General features: G+C 40.5%; 1 protein-coding gene and 1 non-coding gene across 7 annotated transcripts in view; both read right to left on the reverse strand.

The window, feature by feature from the left end:
* NSUN6 (NOP2/Sun RNA methyltransferase 6) overlaps nt 1-16,164 on the reverse strand; it is a 63,404-nt gene that overhangs the window by 17,335 nt on the left and 29,905 nt on the right. For all 6 annotated transcript variants that reach the window (XM_042991182.1, XM_042991181.1, XM_042991183.1 and 3 more), the window contains 3 exons: nt 13,909-13,990; nt 9,288-9,407; nt 3,505-3,649 (listed from right to left, as the gene is read on the reverse strand). In XM_042991182.1, coding sequence (XP_042847116.1) covers nt 3,505-3,649; nt 9,288-9,407; nt 13,909-13,990 — 347 coding nt within the window. The remainder of the gene's footprint in view (nt 1-3,504; nt 3,650-9,287; nt 9,408-13,908; nt 13,991-16,164) is intronic.
* LOC122240697 lies at nt 2,788-2,976 on the reverse strand. The gene has a single exon (XR_006220466.1). It is a non-coding gene; the product is annotated as a U2 spliceosomal RNA (small nuclear RNA).

The following is a 16,164-nucleotide window of genomic DNA, read 5'->3' on the forward strand; positions in this document are numbered from 1 at the left end:
CAGCAAAATGAAAAGGCAAACCTACTGAATGTAAGATTTTGCAAATGATATATCTATCTGTAAGGTGTTAATATCGGAAATACATACAGAACTTCTACAACTCAGCACCAAAAAAACCCCCAAAGAATACAATTAAAAAGTGAGCAGAGGACCTGAAGACATTCTTTCAAAGATGACATACAGATGGCCAACAGACCCACAAAAAGATGCTCAACATCACTAATCATCAGGGAAATGCAAAATAAAACCACAGTAAGATCTCACCTCACACAACAGTGAGAATGGCTAGTGTCAAGAAATAAATAAAGACAAGAAATAATATATAAGGATGTAAAGAAAAGAGAAATCTTTTGCACTGTTGGTGGGAATGTAAATCAATACAACTGCTATGGAAAACAGTATGGAGATTCCTCAAACAATTAAAAATAGAAATACCACATGATCCAGTAATTCTAGTACTAGATAATTATCTGAAGAAAATGAAAACATGAATTCAGAAAGATATATGCGCCCCCACATTTACTGCAGCATTAGTTACAGCAGCCAATATACGGAAGCAATTCCCAGTGTCTACGGACAGATGGATAGAGATGTGGTACACACACACACACCGAATAGTCAACCATAAAAACGAAAGGCATCTTGCCATTCACAACAACATGGATGGATCTAGAGGGTATGTAAAGTAAGACAGAGAAAGACAAATACCATAGGATTTCACATATATGTGGACTCTGAATGTCAAAACAATAAACAAACAAACAGAAATAGACTCAAATACAGGGGACAAACTGGTGGTTGCCAGCAGGGAGGAGGGTGAGTTGATGGGCAAAATCAGTGAAAGAAATTAAGAGGTACAAACTTCTGGCTATAAAATGAGTAAGTCAGAGAGATAAAACAAAACAAAACAAACAAACAAACAAACAAAAAACCACAGTGTAGGGAATATAGTCAATAATGTAACATTTGGGGCGCCTGAGTGGCTCAGTCGGTTTAAGTGTCCGACTTCAGCTTATGTCATGATCTCACGGTTTGTGGGTTTGAGCTCTGGGCTGACAGCTCAGAGCCTGGAGCCTGCCTCTGATTCTGTGTCTCCCTCCCTCTCTCTGCGCCTCCCCTGCTCACACTCTATCTCTCCCTGTCTCTTAAAAAATGAATAAATGCTAAAAAAGAAAAAGTTAATAATGTAGTAACATTTTAGGATGACAGAGGGTGACTTAATTGTGATGAGCACAGAATAATGTACATAATTGTAGAATTGTTATACTTGAAACTAGTAACACTATGTCAACTAAAATAATAAAAATTTTAAAAATCTTACGAATAAATGTAAATGGTCACCATCACCACCTTGGTACTACAAAGCCTTCATCAGACTGCTAGCTGTTCTTTAATGCCCATTATCCTCTTTTCCTACAGTCATGGTTTGCACTGGGCACACCGCTACACTGCTCAAGACTACGTTTTCCAGCCCCCACTTGCAGCTAAATCGATCAAATGACTAATCTGGCCAGCTGTAGTATGCATTACTAAGAATTCTGATATCCTTTCCCTTCCCCTTGAAAGAACCAGAACATCTATCTTGGGCCCAGAGATGACATTACCAGGACTGAATGACCACTTCTGCTAGGTGAGGCCAAAATAAACAACGAAAACAGAGAAACAAAAAATGCTTTTATATTTTCTAAGCCATTGAATTCTGGGTCTCTTTGATACAGCCTGTGAGCCTATACCCTAATATAAATCCCCTGGCTAACTCTTTTAGGTTAACAATAACTGACCATGAAATGCTGTTCTCATGTCATCAGGCAATTAAGTCTGACCTATTCCCACCTCTGTAAGAAGACAAATCATAGTCCAGAACTTGTTCCTCTGAACAATCCCTATTTTTCTAGGAAGAGTTCCATGTGCTGAATTTGTTTATTCCCGTGTGGTTTATTACACATTAGGTAGGTATCACAAAGTAACTCCTCACTTTCCAGGAATCTCAAAGATATGGTGATGTTCACATTACTGATGCATTTTCCATCAGATGTCTTTTGCCTGACATTCTAGCTTTAATACCCCAAATCAAACTACCATCCCATATCTGTGACGAAACAAGTCTTGATGCAAAAAATACCTAAAGATGACAACCTAGGACCATTAGCTAATAAAGTGATGTAAATGAGTGAAAACTCAGTGATCAACTATTCCAAGTCAGTTAATATATGTCCCGCTATAGTACTGGAGACTAACCTCTAAAATGGCTACCCCTACATCTCAATTGTTCTTACCATAATCTCAACCTATTATGCTTATAAGTATGATCACTTTATTCAGTGATATGTAAAAACTGGTCACCTACCAATGATTTCAGTAAAGTAACAGTAATGGATTATATTGAGCTGTCCACTGTCTACTAGTCATTCTTAAAAAAAAAAAAACAACAGCTTATATATGGGAACGTTAGATGGGCTATAAGGGGTGGGGAATCCAAACCATGGCCTCAGTTTTTTAAAGTCATCTTTAAGGGCACCTGGGTAGCGCAGTCAGTTAAGCATCCAACTCTTTATTTCGGCTCAGGTCACGATCTCACGATTCTGTGAGGTCAAGCCCCACCTCCGGCTCTGCGCTGACAGTGCAGAGTACGCTTAGGATTTTCTCTCTTTCTCTCTCTCTCTCTCTGCCCCTTCCCAGCTCACGTGCTCTCTCAAAATAAATAAATAAACATTAAAAATAAAATAAAATAAAAGTCACCTTTAATCAGGTAGGATTTTTTTCCCCTGGACAATTTTCATTCCCTCAAAAAGGTGCACCATTCCTGGGAGTACTGGGAACACAGGTCGATGCATGGAGTGGACGGAGCAAGTTCCTGTTCCATCTCCTGGTGCCAAAGTCTTGTGATATATTGTCCTCAGAGAGAGGACATGGCAGATATTCAACTGATAAGAGCAGGTACTACACTTGATCCTAGCCAAAAGGCCAAGAAGTGATTAATCAAGTAGCATCTTTAATCGATGCACAGTTTGGGAACACGAATGCCAATTAGTTCATTAAAATATGCAAGTTTCTGGAGTACTTCATGAAATCAAATCTAAACAAAGAAACAGAGCTATCGAGTGACTTAATACAACATTTTGTTCTAAAACAAGACATGTGGCAGTTTTTCCTCCCTTCCTAGCTCCACAGCCCCATTCTCTCAAGAAAAATGGAGAAAACACAATAGCCCAAGAATCATAAAATTGAAAGGCTAATAAGCTTTCTGAGATTCAACATGAAATTAAGACAAATACAGTAAGACCAAAGGGTTTGACCAAGTCTTGGGGATATGATTGTACATTATTAAAATCTGAAATTTAGGGATGAGATGAAAAGCAAAATGCTATCTATTATGGCAACATAGCTTAAATCCATGCCAGTTTCGAGGTCTTATGGATATTTTAAGGCTAGAACAATGATAGCAAAATCTACTTGTTTCCAAAAGCCGATTACAGAAGCCTATAAAGACAAAATTTAACTCACCTTCAGCATCCTTAACCATATCGAGTTTAAGAGCCTTTGTTCCATCAAAGCAAAATGCCTTGATGGAATTCAGCCCTAACAATAAAGCATTCTGTTTTATTTTTTCTACTTTGTTGGATATTTTATCCAGTGCTATTACTTCTCCCTAAAAAACAAACAAACAAAACACATAAAAATAAGGTGTATACCCAAAGCAGTCATGAAAACTATTAATACTGTGGAAAACTGATGAAAAATTATGGTCTTCTCTATTTTACTACCACCCTTAGTTTTAAAGGTGACTTCATTAAGCATCTGACTGTTGCTTTTGGCTCAGGTCATGGTCTCACGGTCATGAGATCAAGCCCTGCATCCTTCTCCATGCTGGGTATGGAGCTGGCTTGGGATTCTCTCTCTCCCTCTCTCTCTGGCCATACCCCACTCGCTCTCTCTTAAAATAAACAGTTTTTTAAAAAAAGTCAATGAGGATGATACCACACTTCTACAAATGCCTTGTGACATTCATATGGTTTTAAAAATATGCTATGAAATGATATTGCAGAGATGGTGAGATTAACTCTTCAATGTCTTTTCTTGCTTTTTTTTTTTAATATACAACATCCTTGTATGACATGTGCATCTAATGCATGGACAACAATGCTGAAAATTTGCTGATGATGTTCCTAAATGTGACACCAGGTTAGTGGTAGACACAGTTTTCCTATTAATATTTTGACAAACAGGAAAACCATTTCCAGAGAGTTGAACTGGAAAAGTAAGCAACAGCAACTGGAATAAGTTTCAAATGCATTACTGTGGTGATGGGTGAAGGCTGCTTTTACAGAAGTACAAGACTAGAGGCTATACTCACATAAAACTTGCTTAAATATCAAAATAAATAACAACACATCAAGAACAGCAATAAAATCTGGAATTCACGCAAGCTCAAATATTTCTACTCAAAGTTGTTCATTTCTGCTGGCGGCCCACTATGGGGGAGTCGCCTAACTCCAACTCAACTCTCCACATATCCCCCACCCTTTGGCACTCACCTTGCAGTCCCTTGCCTTTCCTACTTGAGCTGAGCCATAGGACTCGCGTCAGCCAACGGGATGACAGTAAATGTGATACAAAAAGAGCTGTGGAAAGGACTTGAACAGGTGGCTTTGCTCTCTGCTTTGCCCTCTGTGCTCCCAACCTTCAATGTTTGCCCTCTGCTGGGCTAGTCCCCTGACTACCCCCTAGCAGGGAGATAAAAGAAAGGAACCAGCAGCAGGGAACCCTAGTGGTCTCTGCTGAGGTCACTTTAGATAAGCCAACACCAGCCAAATTCAAGTGAATGAGCCCACCCAAGACCATGGGAACCCCTAGCTGGCCTGCAGCTGATCAGGTGCACAAGCAAGCCCTGCAGGGATCAACTGAATCCCAGATTCCTGAGCTGAATAAGTGCTTAGTCGTAGGCTGCTAAGGTTTCTGTGGTCGTTTTTACACACTAGAAAACGGAACAACAAAACATGGACACACTTAAAATACCCAGATTCTCTTTGAAATGACTTCTTATTAGAGAACATAAAATATCTGTGAACAAATACTTCTAAGCCAACACAATAAATATCATATACCATAAATTAAGGGGGGGGGGATTATGATTACTTCTTCAAGGCATATCATAATCTTCACAATTAAGATTTCAAGGAATCTAAAAAAGGATCTGCATTTACACACCACAACTCCATAAAATGAATCTTGTTCTGCATTTTACACTCTGGTGATATTTAATGCATTTTTCCTTAAAGTTTTTACTGTTACCAGTTTAAATTCTTTTTGGATAAACAAGAATATAAGTAAACAGGCAAGTATATCTCCTCTAATGAACCCAGAGTATTAATTCCACAAAATTTAAACAAGTATCTTTTTCTTCCTTACTTACCTTAAGGCCACTCACTGAGGTTATACTAGTGTTACCGCAAGTGTGTCTGTGTGTGTAGGGTACCTGTGTACAGAAGGCATACATATACACACGCAGTACGTATATATACAGTGCCTATATATAGTGTTTGTAGATACACACATACAGTGCAGAAACAGATTTTAACCTTTCAGTGTAATTATTAAAAATATAAATTTATACATGTTTTATCCCTCTGTGACACAGTGAATATTTCAGAAGTTATGATAGTATTATATACTAATATGCAAGCAATGTGAATTTTCATCAGAAGTCTTTGGATAAAATGATTTGCACTAATGAAAGGGAAAAGTTACAATTTCACCTTGACACAGTAAATGTTCCTATTATTTTCTGTGCAAGATGGCTTGTAAATTGCTTAAGCATCCTAAAAACCATCAAATACAGATCAAAAATGATCACCTGGCAAAGTCCAACACCTGGCACTTTGGGGAGTGGGCAAATATTACTTCTATGAAGTAAATCGGCTAGAGCCAAAGGGCTTTGGTAAGCCTTACGGACGTGTATTTCTATGCCAGAAAGTCTTACACCTCAGGTAGGTAAGTTTTTATTTATAAATTAGTACTGTGACAAAAACTGTTGAGTTTTCTAGGTGCCTAAGAAATCCTCCCACTGAAGAAATGTGAGCTAATTCGGAAAATCAAGAATGGATCCACACTGCCTCAGTTTTTTACTGTCCTGGCTGTGCTCCTCACCCAGCTTAGATCCCACGTGACATCAAATCACTCTCTTCTACACATGCTTTTGTGTCTTAGATGTAAGCATGGCAAAAATGCTGCTGTGGTTAAGCTCCATTCTTCACCAACCTCCTGTCTACCCCCAGGCAGCTTAAAAAAAAAAAAAAAAAGCCCATCATTATCCCAACTAATCCTGCCTCAAATTCATGACAGTTGTCTTCAGGGAGCCCACAGTGCTAACTGGATTCCTACGGCGTGTCCACACCCGTCCTCACTTCCACTTCCTGGACTGGTATTTCCTACCTCCTAGCTCTTACCGCCTCCTTCCCCATCCCCATTTTCATCTGATGACCTTGCTTCCTATTTCACTGAGAAAAGCCAAATGATCAGAAGAGACCATCCAGGTCCTCCCACACTGACCAGCCCACCAACAGCTGCACCTATGTACTCAGCCTCCCTTCTTATTTCCATGGGATAAACTGTCACAGGCTACCAACTAAAGCCACTTGTGCATCAAATCCTAGCCCATGTCACCTCCTCAAAGATACTGTCCAGGAATTTTCCCTGCTTTCTCTGGTGTTACATGTTTCCCCTTTTAATGCATCTCTCATTAGCATATAAACATTATCATTTCTCTCATCCTAAAAAAAGTATTCCCTGAGTTCACCTCCCACTACTGCCCCATTTCACTGCATTCTTTTTTTTTTTTTTAATGTTTATTTTTAAGAGAGAGAGAGAGAGAGAGAGAGACAGACAGACAGAGCATGAACAGGGGAGGACAGAGAGATAGGGAGACACAGAATCCGAAGCAGGCTCCAGCTGAGCAAGAGGTCAGCACAGAGCCCGATGAGGGGCTCGAACTCACAAACTGCGAGATCATGACCTGAGCCGAAGTCGGACGCCCAACCGACGGAGCCACCCAGGCACCCCTTCACTGCATTCTTGTACAAATAACTACCCTCACCACGACCAAAGGAGCTGTTTTGATTCACTTTTTCAGATTCTTCTCATTCTCAATCCAAGCAAGCATTTCCACTCACCAAAACTGCTCATGAGAAGCTCACCCATCACCTAAATGGTGCTAAGTCCACTGGTACGTCTTAGTCCTCCTTCTACGGGCCCGGCAACAACATCTGACACAGCTGATCTCTCCATTGCCTTTCAGTCCCTTCCTTCACCTCGTTTCCAGGGTAGCACACTCCTCTGGTTTCGCTCTGACATAGCTGGCCACTCCTCTCCTCCCAGCTTCTGAATGTTGGCACACGGTACCCAGGCAGCTCAGTCTTCTGGCCTCTTCTACTCTCTACTGCCACCCACGCTAGTTTTATGCCTTTACGCATTATCTATATGCTGATGGGTCCAAATCTCTATTCCGTATATGTTTACATTTCCAATCCAAAGTTTTATTTCCAGTCCAGGCCTCTCTCCTGAACTCCCGGCTCAAATACCCAATTGCCTGCTCATCGTCATCCTCTGGATGTCTGACAGACACTTCACTTTATTATCTCCAAAACTCAATTCTGACTTTTCCCTGCCGAACTTGCTCCTCCCAGTCACCCCCACCTAGCTCTCTCTCTCCGTTTCCTCAGGCCCAAATCTGGAGGAGTCACCCTCGATTATTTTCTCATGTCCACAACCCACTTCCAGTGCGTCTGCCGCTCCTTACAACCTCACCTTAAAAGCCACTCCAGAACTTCCCGCCTCCATGACGCTTCCCTGAATTACGGTCTCCTAACTGGTCACCCTTGCCCTCTTACAGCTTCTCTTCAATGCAGTGGCCAAAACGATACTTGAAACAGTAAGGCTTATGCCACTCTCTCTTCAAAACCTCCAACGACTTCCCATCACTCGAGTGCAGGTGAAGTCCTGACACACCCTGCAAGCTGCTCTACCCAAACGTCCTCCCCTGGGCCCTCCCTCTCCGACTGCTCTTTCTCTACCCGTCCTCCTCAGCAAACTGCAGAGGCTCCTCAAACAAGTCAGGTGCCCTCCAGCCTCGGCACACTTGCACTTGCTGTTTCCTCTCACGAAAACACACGTTCCGCAGACCTCCACATCGCTCAGCACCTCCAAGTCTTTCCTCAGAAGCCGCCTTCCCAGTGTGGATCTCCCTCCCCACCCTCCTTCCAACTGCCTCCTCACTCTCCGCCCCCCAAGAACCCCAATTCCCCTCACCTTCCTTCACTTTTCACCGTAGCCCTCATCGCAATCACATATGCCAGACCCTGCATTCATTTAGTTTAGTATCTGTCTCCTCGCAACTCGAATGCAAGCTACATGAAGAAGGTGATTTTGGTCACGGTGGTTTATTGCTACACGCCCAGTCCCCGGCACATGGAAGTACTAATTAAATATCTGTTTAATCAACTAACAATCAATTAAAATCTGACTTCAGATCAAAGTAAGTGAAGACACTAGCATGTCTCAGTATTTTAGGAACCGCTTAATTGTATGGAATTTGAAATAAGAAGAAAGATGGCATCAGCCGGCCGTATCCTCTTGGGCTGAAGTACTGCAATTGCAGCAGAGAATGGCTACAAGGTCACACTGAGCACTAAACAGAAGACTAACCCATAATGAAAGAAAACATACTGTCAAATACATACACATGGAGGTACAGGCGGTAAAATGTGAGATAAAGTTATCCACGACTTACTCTATCTTGTGACAATAAACCAAGCTTGGTAATCAAGACAGATCATACAGCTTTTGTAAGTCTCAAGATGTGTCTGACGTGTATGATATAAGTACATATGCATGGATGGATGTGTAATTCGATACTGCAGTAATGTGCAGTCAAATTAACTCTTAGTGGCAAAATTGAATAGTTTAAAAAGTATCAAGTCTTATACTTAAGAACATAAAAAATCTTTTCAATGTTTCATTTAAATGTATATTTATGAAGAAGACTTCTACTTTACAAATGTACTAGCAGATTTGTTATTTAAGAAGATCTTCAAATGCTGTTTACAAAAGATAATTATATACTACACTCAACATGTGATGAATCCCATCAGTGAAGAGTCTTCACTTTGGATGAATCTATAATAATTCAGATTATAAATGTCTGCATGTTTCCTAAGTTATATGTAGTGCTACTTTCAACACTGAAATACGTAATATGTTGAGAGTAGTGTTTGCTGTGAAGACAGTCTTACCTGATCGTGCATTAATGCTGCAATGTGTGTAGTTTTGCCTCCGGGTGCTGCACACAAATCTAGAATCTTCTCTCCAGGTTGAGGATCCAGAACATGAGTTACGACGGCAGATGGCAAATTCTATAAGGGAAAACAAAAAATCAATTACCAATGACTCTAAATTTTTTTAATTATTATTTTATTATTTTAATTTTTTAACATTCATTTATTATTGAGAGACAGAGGATGAGCATGGGAGGAGGGGCAGAGACAGGGGAGACACAGGATCCGAAGCAGGATCCAGGCTTTGAGCTGTCAGCACAGAGCCCAGCGCAGGGCTGGAACTCACAAACCCTGAGATCATGACCGGAGCTGAAGTCAGACACTTAACCAACCGACTGAGCCACCAGGTGTCCCTCTAAATCCTTTCTTTTTTTTAATTTTTTTTTTAATTTTTTTTTAACGTTTATTTATTTTTGAGACAGAGAGAGACAGAGCATGAACGGGGGAGGGGCAGAGAGAGAGGGAGACACAGAATCGGAAGCAGGCTCCAGGCTCTGAGCCATCAGCCAAGAGCCCGACGCAGGGCTCGAACTCACGGACCGTGAGATCGTGGCCTGAGCTGAAGTTGGACGCCCAACCGACTGAGCCACCCAGGCACCCCATTTTTTAAAGTAGCCCCCATACCCAGCGCAGAGCCCAGCATGTAGCCCAGTACAGGGCTTGAACTCACAACCTTGAGATCAAGACCTAAGCTGAGAACAAGAGTGGGGATACTTAACCAACTGAGCCACCCAGATGCCCCTAATGATTCTAAATCATTTTAAAATTAAGAATCACAGAACATAAACACATCTTTGGAGGCAGTCCAGTACAGCATCCTCCACCAAATTCTGTAAAAATACTAGTGTCAGGAAATTCACAATTTCCTAGATTATCCTTTGATCTCATAGGACCTTCACACGCAAGACACACATGCACAGATGCATTTCCCTAATCAATTTAGCAAATCATGTTTTTTTCTCAACAATTCAATATTTTTTTAAGTTTATTTTGAGAGAGAAAGAGAGAGCAGGGGAGGGGCAGAGAGAGAGGGTGAGAGAGACTCCCAAGCAGGCTCTGTGCTCTGAGCACAGAGCCTGATGTGGGGCTCGAACTCATGAACCGTGAGGATCATGACCTGAGCCAAAGTCAGATACTTAACTGACTGAACCACCCAGGTGCCCCAACAATTCTCAACATTTTGAAGGTCAAAGCCCTTTTAGAAATGTAAGAAAGCTCTAGGTTTTTTTCTAAGAAAATGTATAAAATTTTGCAACTTCAGGTGCTTCACCATCTAATGCCCACTTAAGAATTCTAGTTTTATGCTAATGCCAGTCAAAGACATTTGGGTTCCTATCTCCCCACCATGACCACATTTCTGTAGGAGAAAAGTAAAATGTAAAAAAATCTTATTGTTTCTGATTGGCACCCAGAAATGTATTATGAGACTGGACAACTCAGATACCGCAGTAGTAAATTATACTGCAGTAAGTTATACCTTACCTGATTATTAGTATTGATCACATAAGGACTGCTACTCTAGGATAACAGTTTGTCTCAAATAAAATAGAAATACTGGGGCACCTCGATGGCTCAGTCGGTTAAGCATCTGATTCTTGATTTCAGCTCAGGTCATGAGCTCATGGTTCACAAGTTCAAGCCCTGCATTGGGCTCTGCGCCGACAGCACAGAGCCTGCTTGGAATTCTCTCTCCTCTCTCTCTGCCCCTCCCCCACTCATGCACACATGCTCTCTCCCTCTCAAAATAAATAAATATTGTTTAAAAGCTAGAATATTACAAAGTAATGCATTTTCTTTAAAGTAATGCAGTTTTTAAATTACTTGGCAAGCACAGAGCTATTTAAAGTTTAAAGGTGTCCATTCGTTCTCACATCGGAATTGTATCCATTAGTATGTTCTCAAGAACTGGGAGAAGGTTACAATGCTCTCAAGTGAATCCAAGATTACCACTTGAAAACAGAAAATCAATGTGAGAAAGCAGACACAAATGAGCAAGTACTCCCCCTATGGAAACAGGAAGCATTAAAATCAATGCAAATCATTCAGGCATCTGAAGAGCAGTCCCTCCACATTAAACACTAAAAACAGCTTAACCTGTTACAGAGTTTCTCTTCAATGGTCTAATGTATTCCCAAAATATTTAAAAATTGAACTTCAATATGAAAACACTAAAACATGTATGTGGCTACTGGAGATTTGGTGATTCCTTATCTGAAGACAATTGGTTATACTTGTCTCCTAATAACATTAATGTATTGGTCAAAGATGACAGAAATCTGCAATCAAACATAAATAATACATTAAGAACCTTCTGGCCATGCAATAAATTGAAATTACCAAACAGTCCAAATGAAAAGGCTTCATTAAATATTTAAATAATGACAAACTTTTCTTAAAATAATTTAGTCTACTACCTTTCTCTACAGTATATCCCAATCCTAGCTACACAAGAGAATCACCTAGTGAGTTTTTCAAAAAGGTTTAGTCCTGATCTAGAATAGTGAAACCAGAATTTCTGGCAATAGGGCCTAGGCATCAGTGTTTTCAACACTGCCCCAAGTGACTCTAACGTGCAGCCAGACGCACCCCATTGCTATGCTATAGTGATTCTCAACCTTAATTGCACATGAGAATTGCATGGGAGAGCTTTTAATCGTCCTGACCCAGACCCCACCCCAGTCAGACCAACTAAAACCAATTCTGGTGCTAGTGCCCAGGCAGTAGTATTTATTTAAAAGCTCCTTAGGTTGTCCAACCTCATCTGGCTCTTAAATTAATTATTTACAAGGAACGAGGCAATGAGAAAATTAAGTTTCAGGCACTATGTTTTATTCCAGTTAAACTAAAATGTTATTAGAATATAGCTGAAAGCAGTTCTTGTAAGTATTTAACTGCTAAACTTTTAACTGACAATTATTTCAAATGTGAAGGACATCTAAGATTATTTTGAGATCCTGTGGACTGTGTTTAAGCAATTCAAAAGTTCCCTTTTGACTGTGAAAAGCCAAATGGTGTTACACAGTTGTAGTTTTAATGATTGTATACAACACTCCAATTAACTCTGAAAAGTATATTCTAGTATATAACTTCAAGTGCTAAAATGAAAAATAATCAGTTATCAATAGCCCCTTACACATACACATACCCCAGCAAAACAAAGTCTCCAATGCAAAGCTTTTGCATTAGCTATTAGAAGTAACAAAGAATATAGATTTGGGGATAATGCCAAGGCCAAGAGGTATCCAAAAGCGGGAAAGAGAAAGCAAAAGAGAACCCCACAAATTTCCCCAGGAATTTTTCAGCAGCTCTATAATTCCACCCATTCTATAAACTAACCTCACCAAGTAGGTAGACAAAGGCTACCAGTTGCCAAACTCTTATGCTTATGAAATATGATTTCTTCAAGGTGTAAATTTCTTCAGCCAGTCATCCTATGAACTACCTTGTGTCACAAGTTAAATGGTTATTGAGCATCATTCAATAATGTGTTCAGTATCAGCTGTCTTAAGTTGTAAGCCAGTTAATGCTTGTGGTAATATATTCCAAGCACCTAGCGCAACTCCAAATTTTAAAACAAAGGCGGGGGGCGGGGGGCTGGCACAGGTTACCAAAGAAGAATTTGAATAATAGCGTGTAACTCTATAGTAGGTTATATATCCTATGTGTTACACCATCACTATTGTAGAATCAGATAATACACATAAATCTGTTTTCCTGTTTGTTCCCATTAGAAATAATCTTTGGGTTTATGTCTTTTGATTAAACACTGGGCAGAGCAGAAAGTAAATGGCATGTGCATTTAGGTCAGGGTTCAGACATTACTAATTGTGAACTGTATATGACCTTGTCCAAGAAACCTAACAGATCTGGTACTCGGTATCTTCATTACATATTGGGAGTAGTAACAATAATACCACCTAACCAATGAACTGTAACAAATCAAAAGAGTTACCATCTGCAAAAGTATGCAATAAACTGGACACGGCAAAATAAACTGTCATATCACAGCAATTGATAACCACCTGACAAAAACGTGTTAGTAGTAAATCATCTGCATCTCACTCAAAGTTACAAATACACTTACATGTATATTAACGCATGCATTATTTAGACATTAATATTTTGAGATGGAAAATAATGGTTATAATGAGCTGTTAAAGCGCCTTTGGGCAACAGAGGGTTAAAAAAAAGTTTAAAATTCAGTTGAGGGGCACCTGGGTGGCTCAACGGTTGAGCACCCGACTTCGGCTCCGGTCATGATTTCATGGTCCATGAGTTCGAGCCCAGCATCAGCTCGCTACTGTCGGCACAGGACCTGCTTCAGATCCTCTGTCCGTCCCCCCTTCTCTCTGCCCCTCCCCCACCTGTGCTCTCTAGCAAAAATGAACATTAGGAAAAAAAATCAATTGAGAAAAAGAGAGTACGTACAAAGTTTTTTCTTACTGCTCATTAACAAAAGGTAGATCAAAAAAATAAACCACAAAAAATATGGTAATAGAAAAAAAAACACTGTATTTGAAATAACTCACTGAAGTTATGTTTCAATGTTAATAAATATTTTGCTTTGACAAATACTTACCTGTAAAAATAAGTAGTTGGGCAGTACATTGTCAAATGAGGGGCTGAGGTATATAGGTTCTGTCATTCTTATGCCTATGCCTCTGAAAAGCAGAAAATCTGACATTAGTCTGTATAAAGTCCATAGTCTATACAAACTCCACTTCTGGGAACATACCCAAGCAGCCCAATAAATATAGGATGTTCTGCCTTTTTAAAACCTCTTTAACTCAACACCACAATCCTTAGGATATTCCTGTGAATTGTCTATGACTCATTCCCTGCAGTAGAAGGCCATCAGGAAAACTAAAAAGGATAAAGTTACATAAAATTTTCATTTAGGCACAAAGGAGTTTTTCAGAGATTTGAACAAACTGAAAAAAGCAAAGAACGGCTTGAATCTTTAAAAAAACAACAGCACACAGCTATTTAATTAAAAATGTTATTTACATTAACATACAATAGTTGTATTGTTATTTTACCTTTTAATTCCAGTATACAGTGCTGTATTAGTTTCAGGTATACAATATAGTGATTCAACAATTCTATACATTATTCAGTGTTCATGAGAATAAATGTGCTCTTAATCCCCTTTATTTCACTCATCCCCCCCCCACCGATTTCCACCTCCCCTCTCATAACCATCAGCTTGTGCTCTATCTAACCAGGAGCCTGGTTTTTGATTTGTCTCTTTTTTTCCCTTTGTTTGCTTGTTTTGTTTCTTAAATTCCACATGAGTGAAATCATATGGCATTTGTCTTTCTTTGACATCTGAGTCTTTATTTATTGATTTATTCTAATCTTTCTGGTAACAGATTCATGATCACTATTAACAGCAATCAACAGTTTCCGAATCCTTCAGTTTGGAAGGCACTATGCTAGGTACTTGTATGAAAAACAAAAATAGACTTGGGGCGCCTGGGTGGCTCAGTCGGTTAGGCCTCCAACTTCAGCTCAGGTCATGATCTCACAGTCTGTGAGTTCGAGCCCCACATCGGGCTCTGCGCTGACAGCTCAGAGCCTGGAGCCTGCTTCAGATTCTGTGTCTCCCTCTCTCCCTGCCCCTTCCCTGCTCATACTCTGTCAGTCTCTCTCTCAAATAAATAATATACGTTAAAAAAATTTAAAAAATATATATATGTATACTTAAGAGTCATGCCGATGCTAAGAAACAACAAACATGCCACACAACTCTCCTCTCAACTCTTTAGAGAGTAATTGCCCAGTACTGACACAATCCTTACAATGAGCTCTGTCCCATTTTATAAGGGGCAGGGGAAATGATCAGAGCAGGAAGTGCAAGGGCCCAGGAGAACATGGTGGATGGTGATTCATCAGGACAAACATCGCAATCTGAGAGAGGCTGTCAGAGACTATCAAAGGCAAGAGGAAGTACACAAATAGTTAGAGAATGCCAACCATGGCCTGGCGTATCAGGCCACACCACAAAGAGGAAGAAGAAAAGCCAATCAACACCATGTTCCAGGGATTTAAGGGGCACAGAAAAAGCACAATCTAATAATAAAGGCAAGGATGAGAACAGGATTGAACCCAGGTGCAGGAGTACACGTATAGCATCTAAGTATGGACATCGAGAACAAACTCACAGCTTCTGAACCAATCCTGGAGCAGAAGCATCCATTCCAATGATCTGCACCCTGCCTGACATAGGTAGTTGGGCTAATTTTACTCACAACGCTCCTGCCACCAAATGTGCAAGGTTTTCTCTCAAACCCCCCGGGGGTCCTTCAATTCAGTTCAGTTCTGACTCTAACTGCCTGGGATTATCGGGAGACTGCATAGGCTCAAAGGTTCAATCCAACAAGACCGGTCTCCCTCCAGATGCCAGCTGCACATCCCAAGGTGCCGCCTGGACTTCCGATCAATTGGCTATAAATTTGGGGGTTTCCACAGTGCCCTCCCGGTTTGAAAATTCGCTAGAACTCACAGAACTCAAAAAAGCACTTAGTATTACTAGTTTACCATGGAGGATTCAAGTTAGTATTGGCCAAATCAAAGGGATGCACAGAAGGTATGGGAGAGGCGCATGCATCACCACCACCCGCCCCCCTCCCCCCAGCACCTCCATGTGTTTACCAACCTGGAAGCTCTCTGAAGCCCACCATCTAGGAGTTTTTATGGAGGTTTCATTACACAGACACGATTGATTAAATCACCAACTGCTGGATATTAAGTGAATCTCCAGGCCCTCTCCCCACCCTGGACGTCCAGGGGTAGAGCTAAAAGTTCCAACTTTCTAACCATGTGGTTGGTTCCT

The sequence above is a fragment of the Panthera tigris genome, chromosome B4 (assembly GCF_018350195.1).
Source record: "Panthera tigris isolate Pti1 chromosome B4, P.tigris_Pti1_mat1.1, whole genome shotgun sequence".
In the NCBI taxonomy this organism is placed as follows: domain Eukaryota; kingdom Metazoa; phylum Chordata; class Mammalia; order Carnivora; family Felidae; genus Panthera; species Panthera tigris.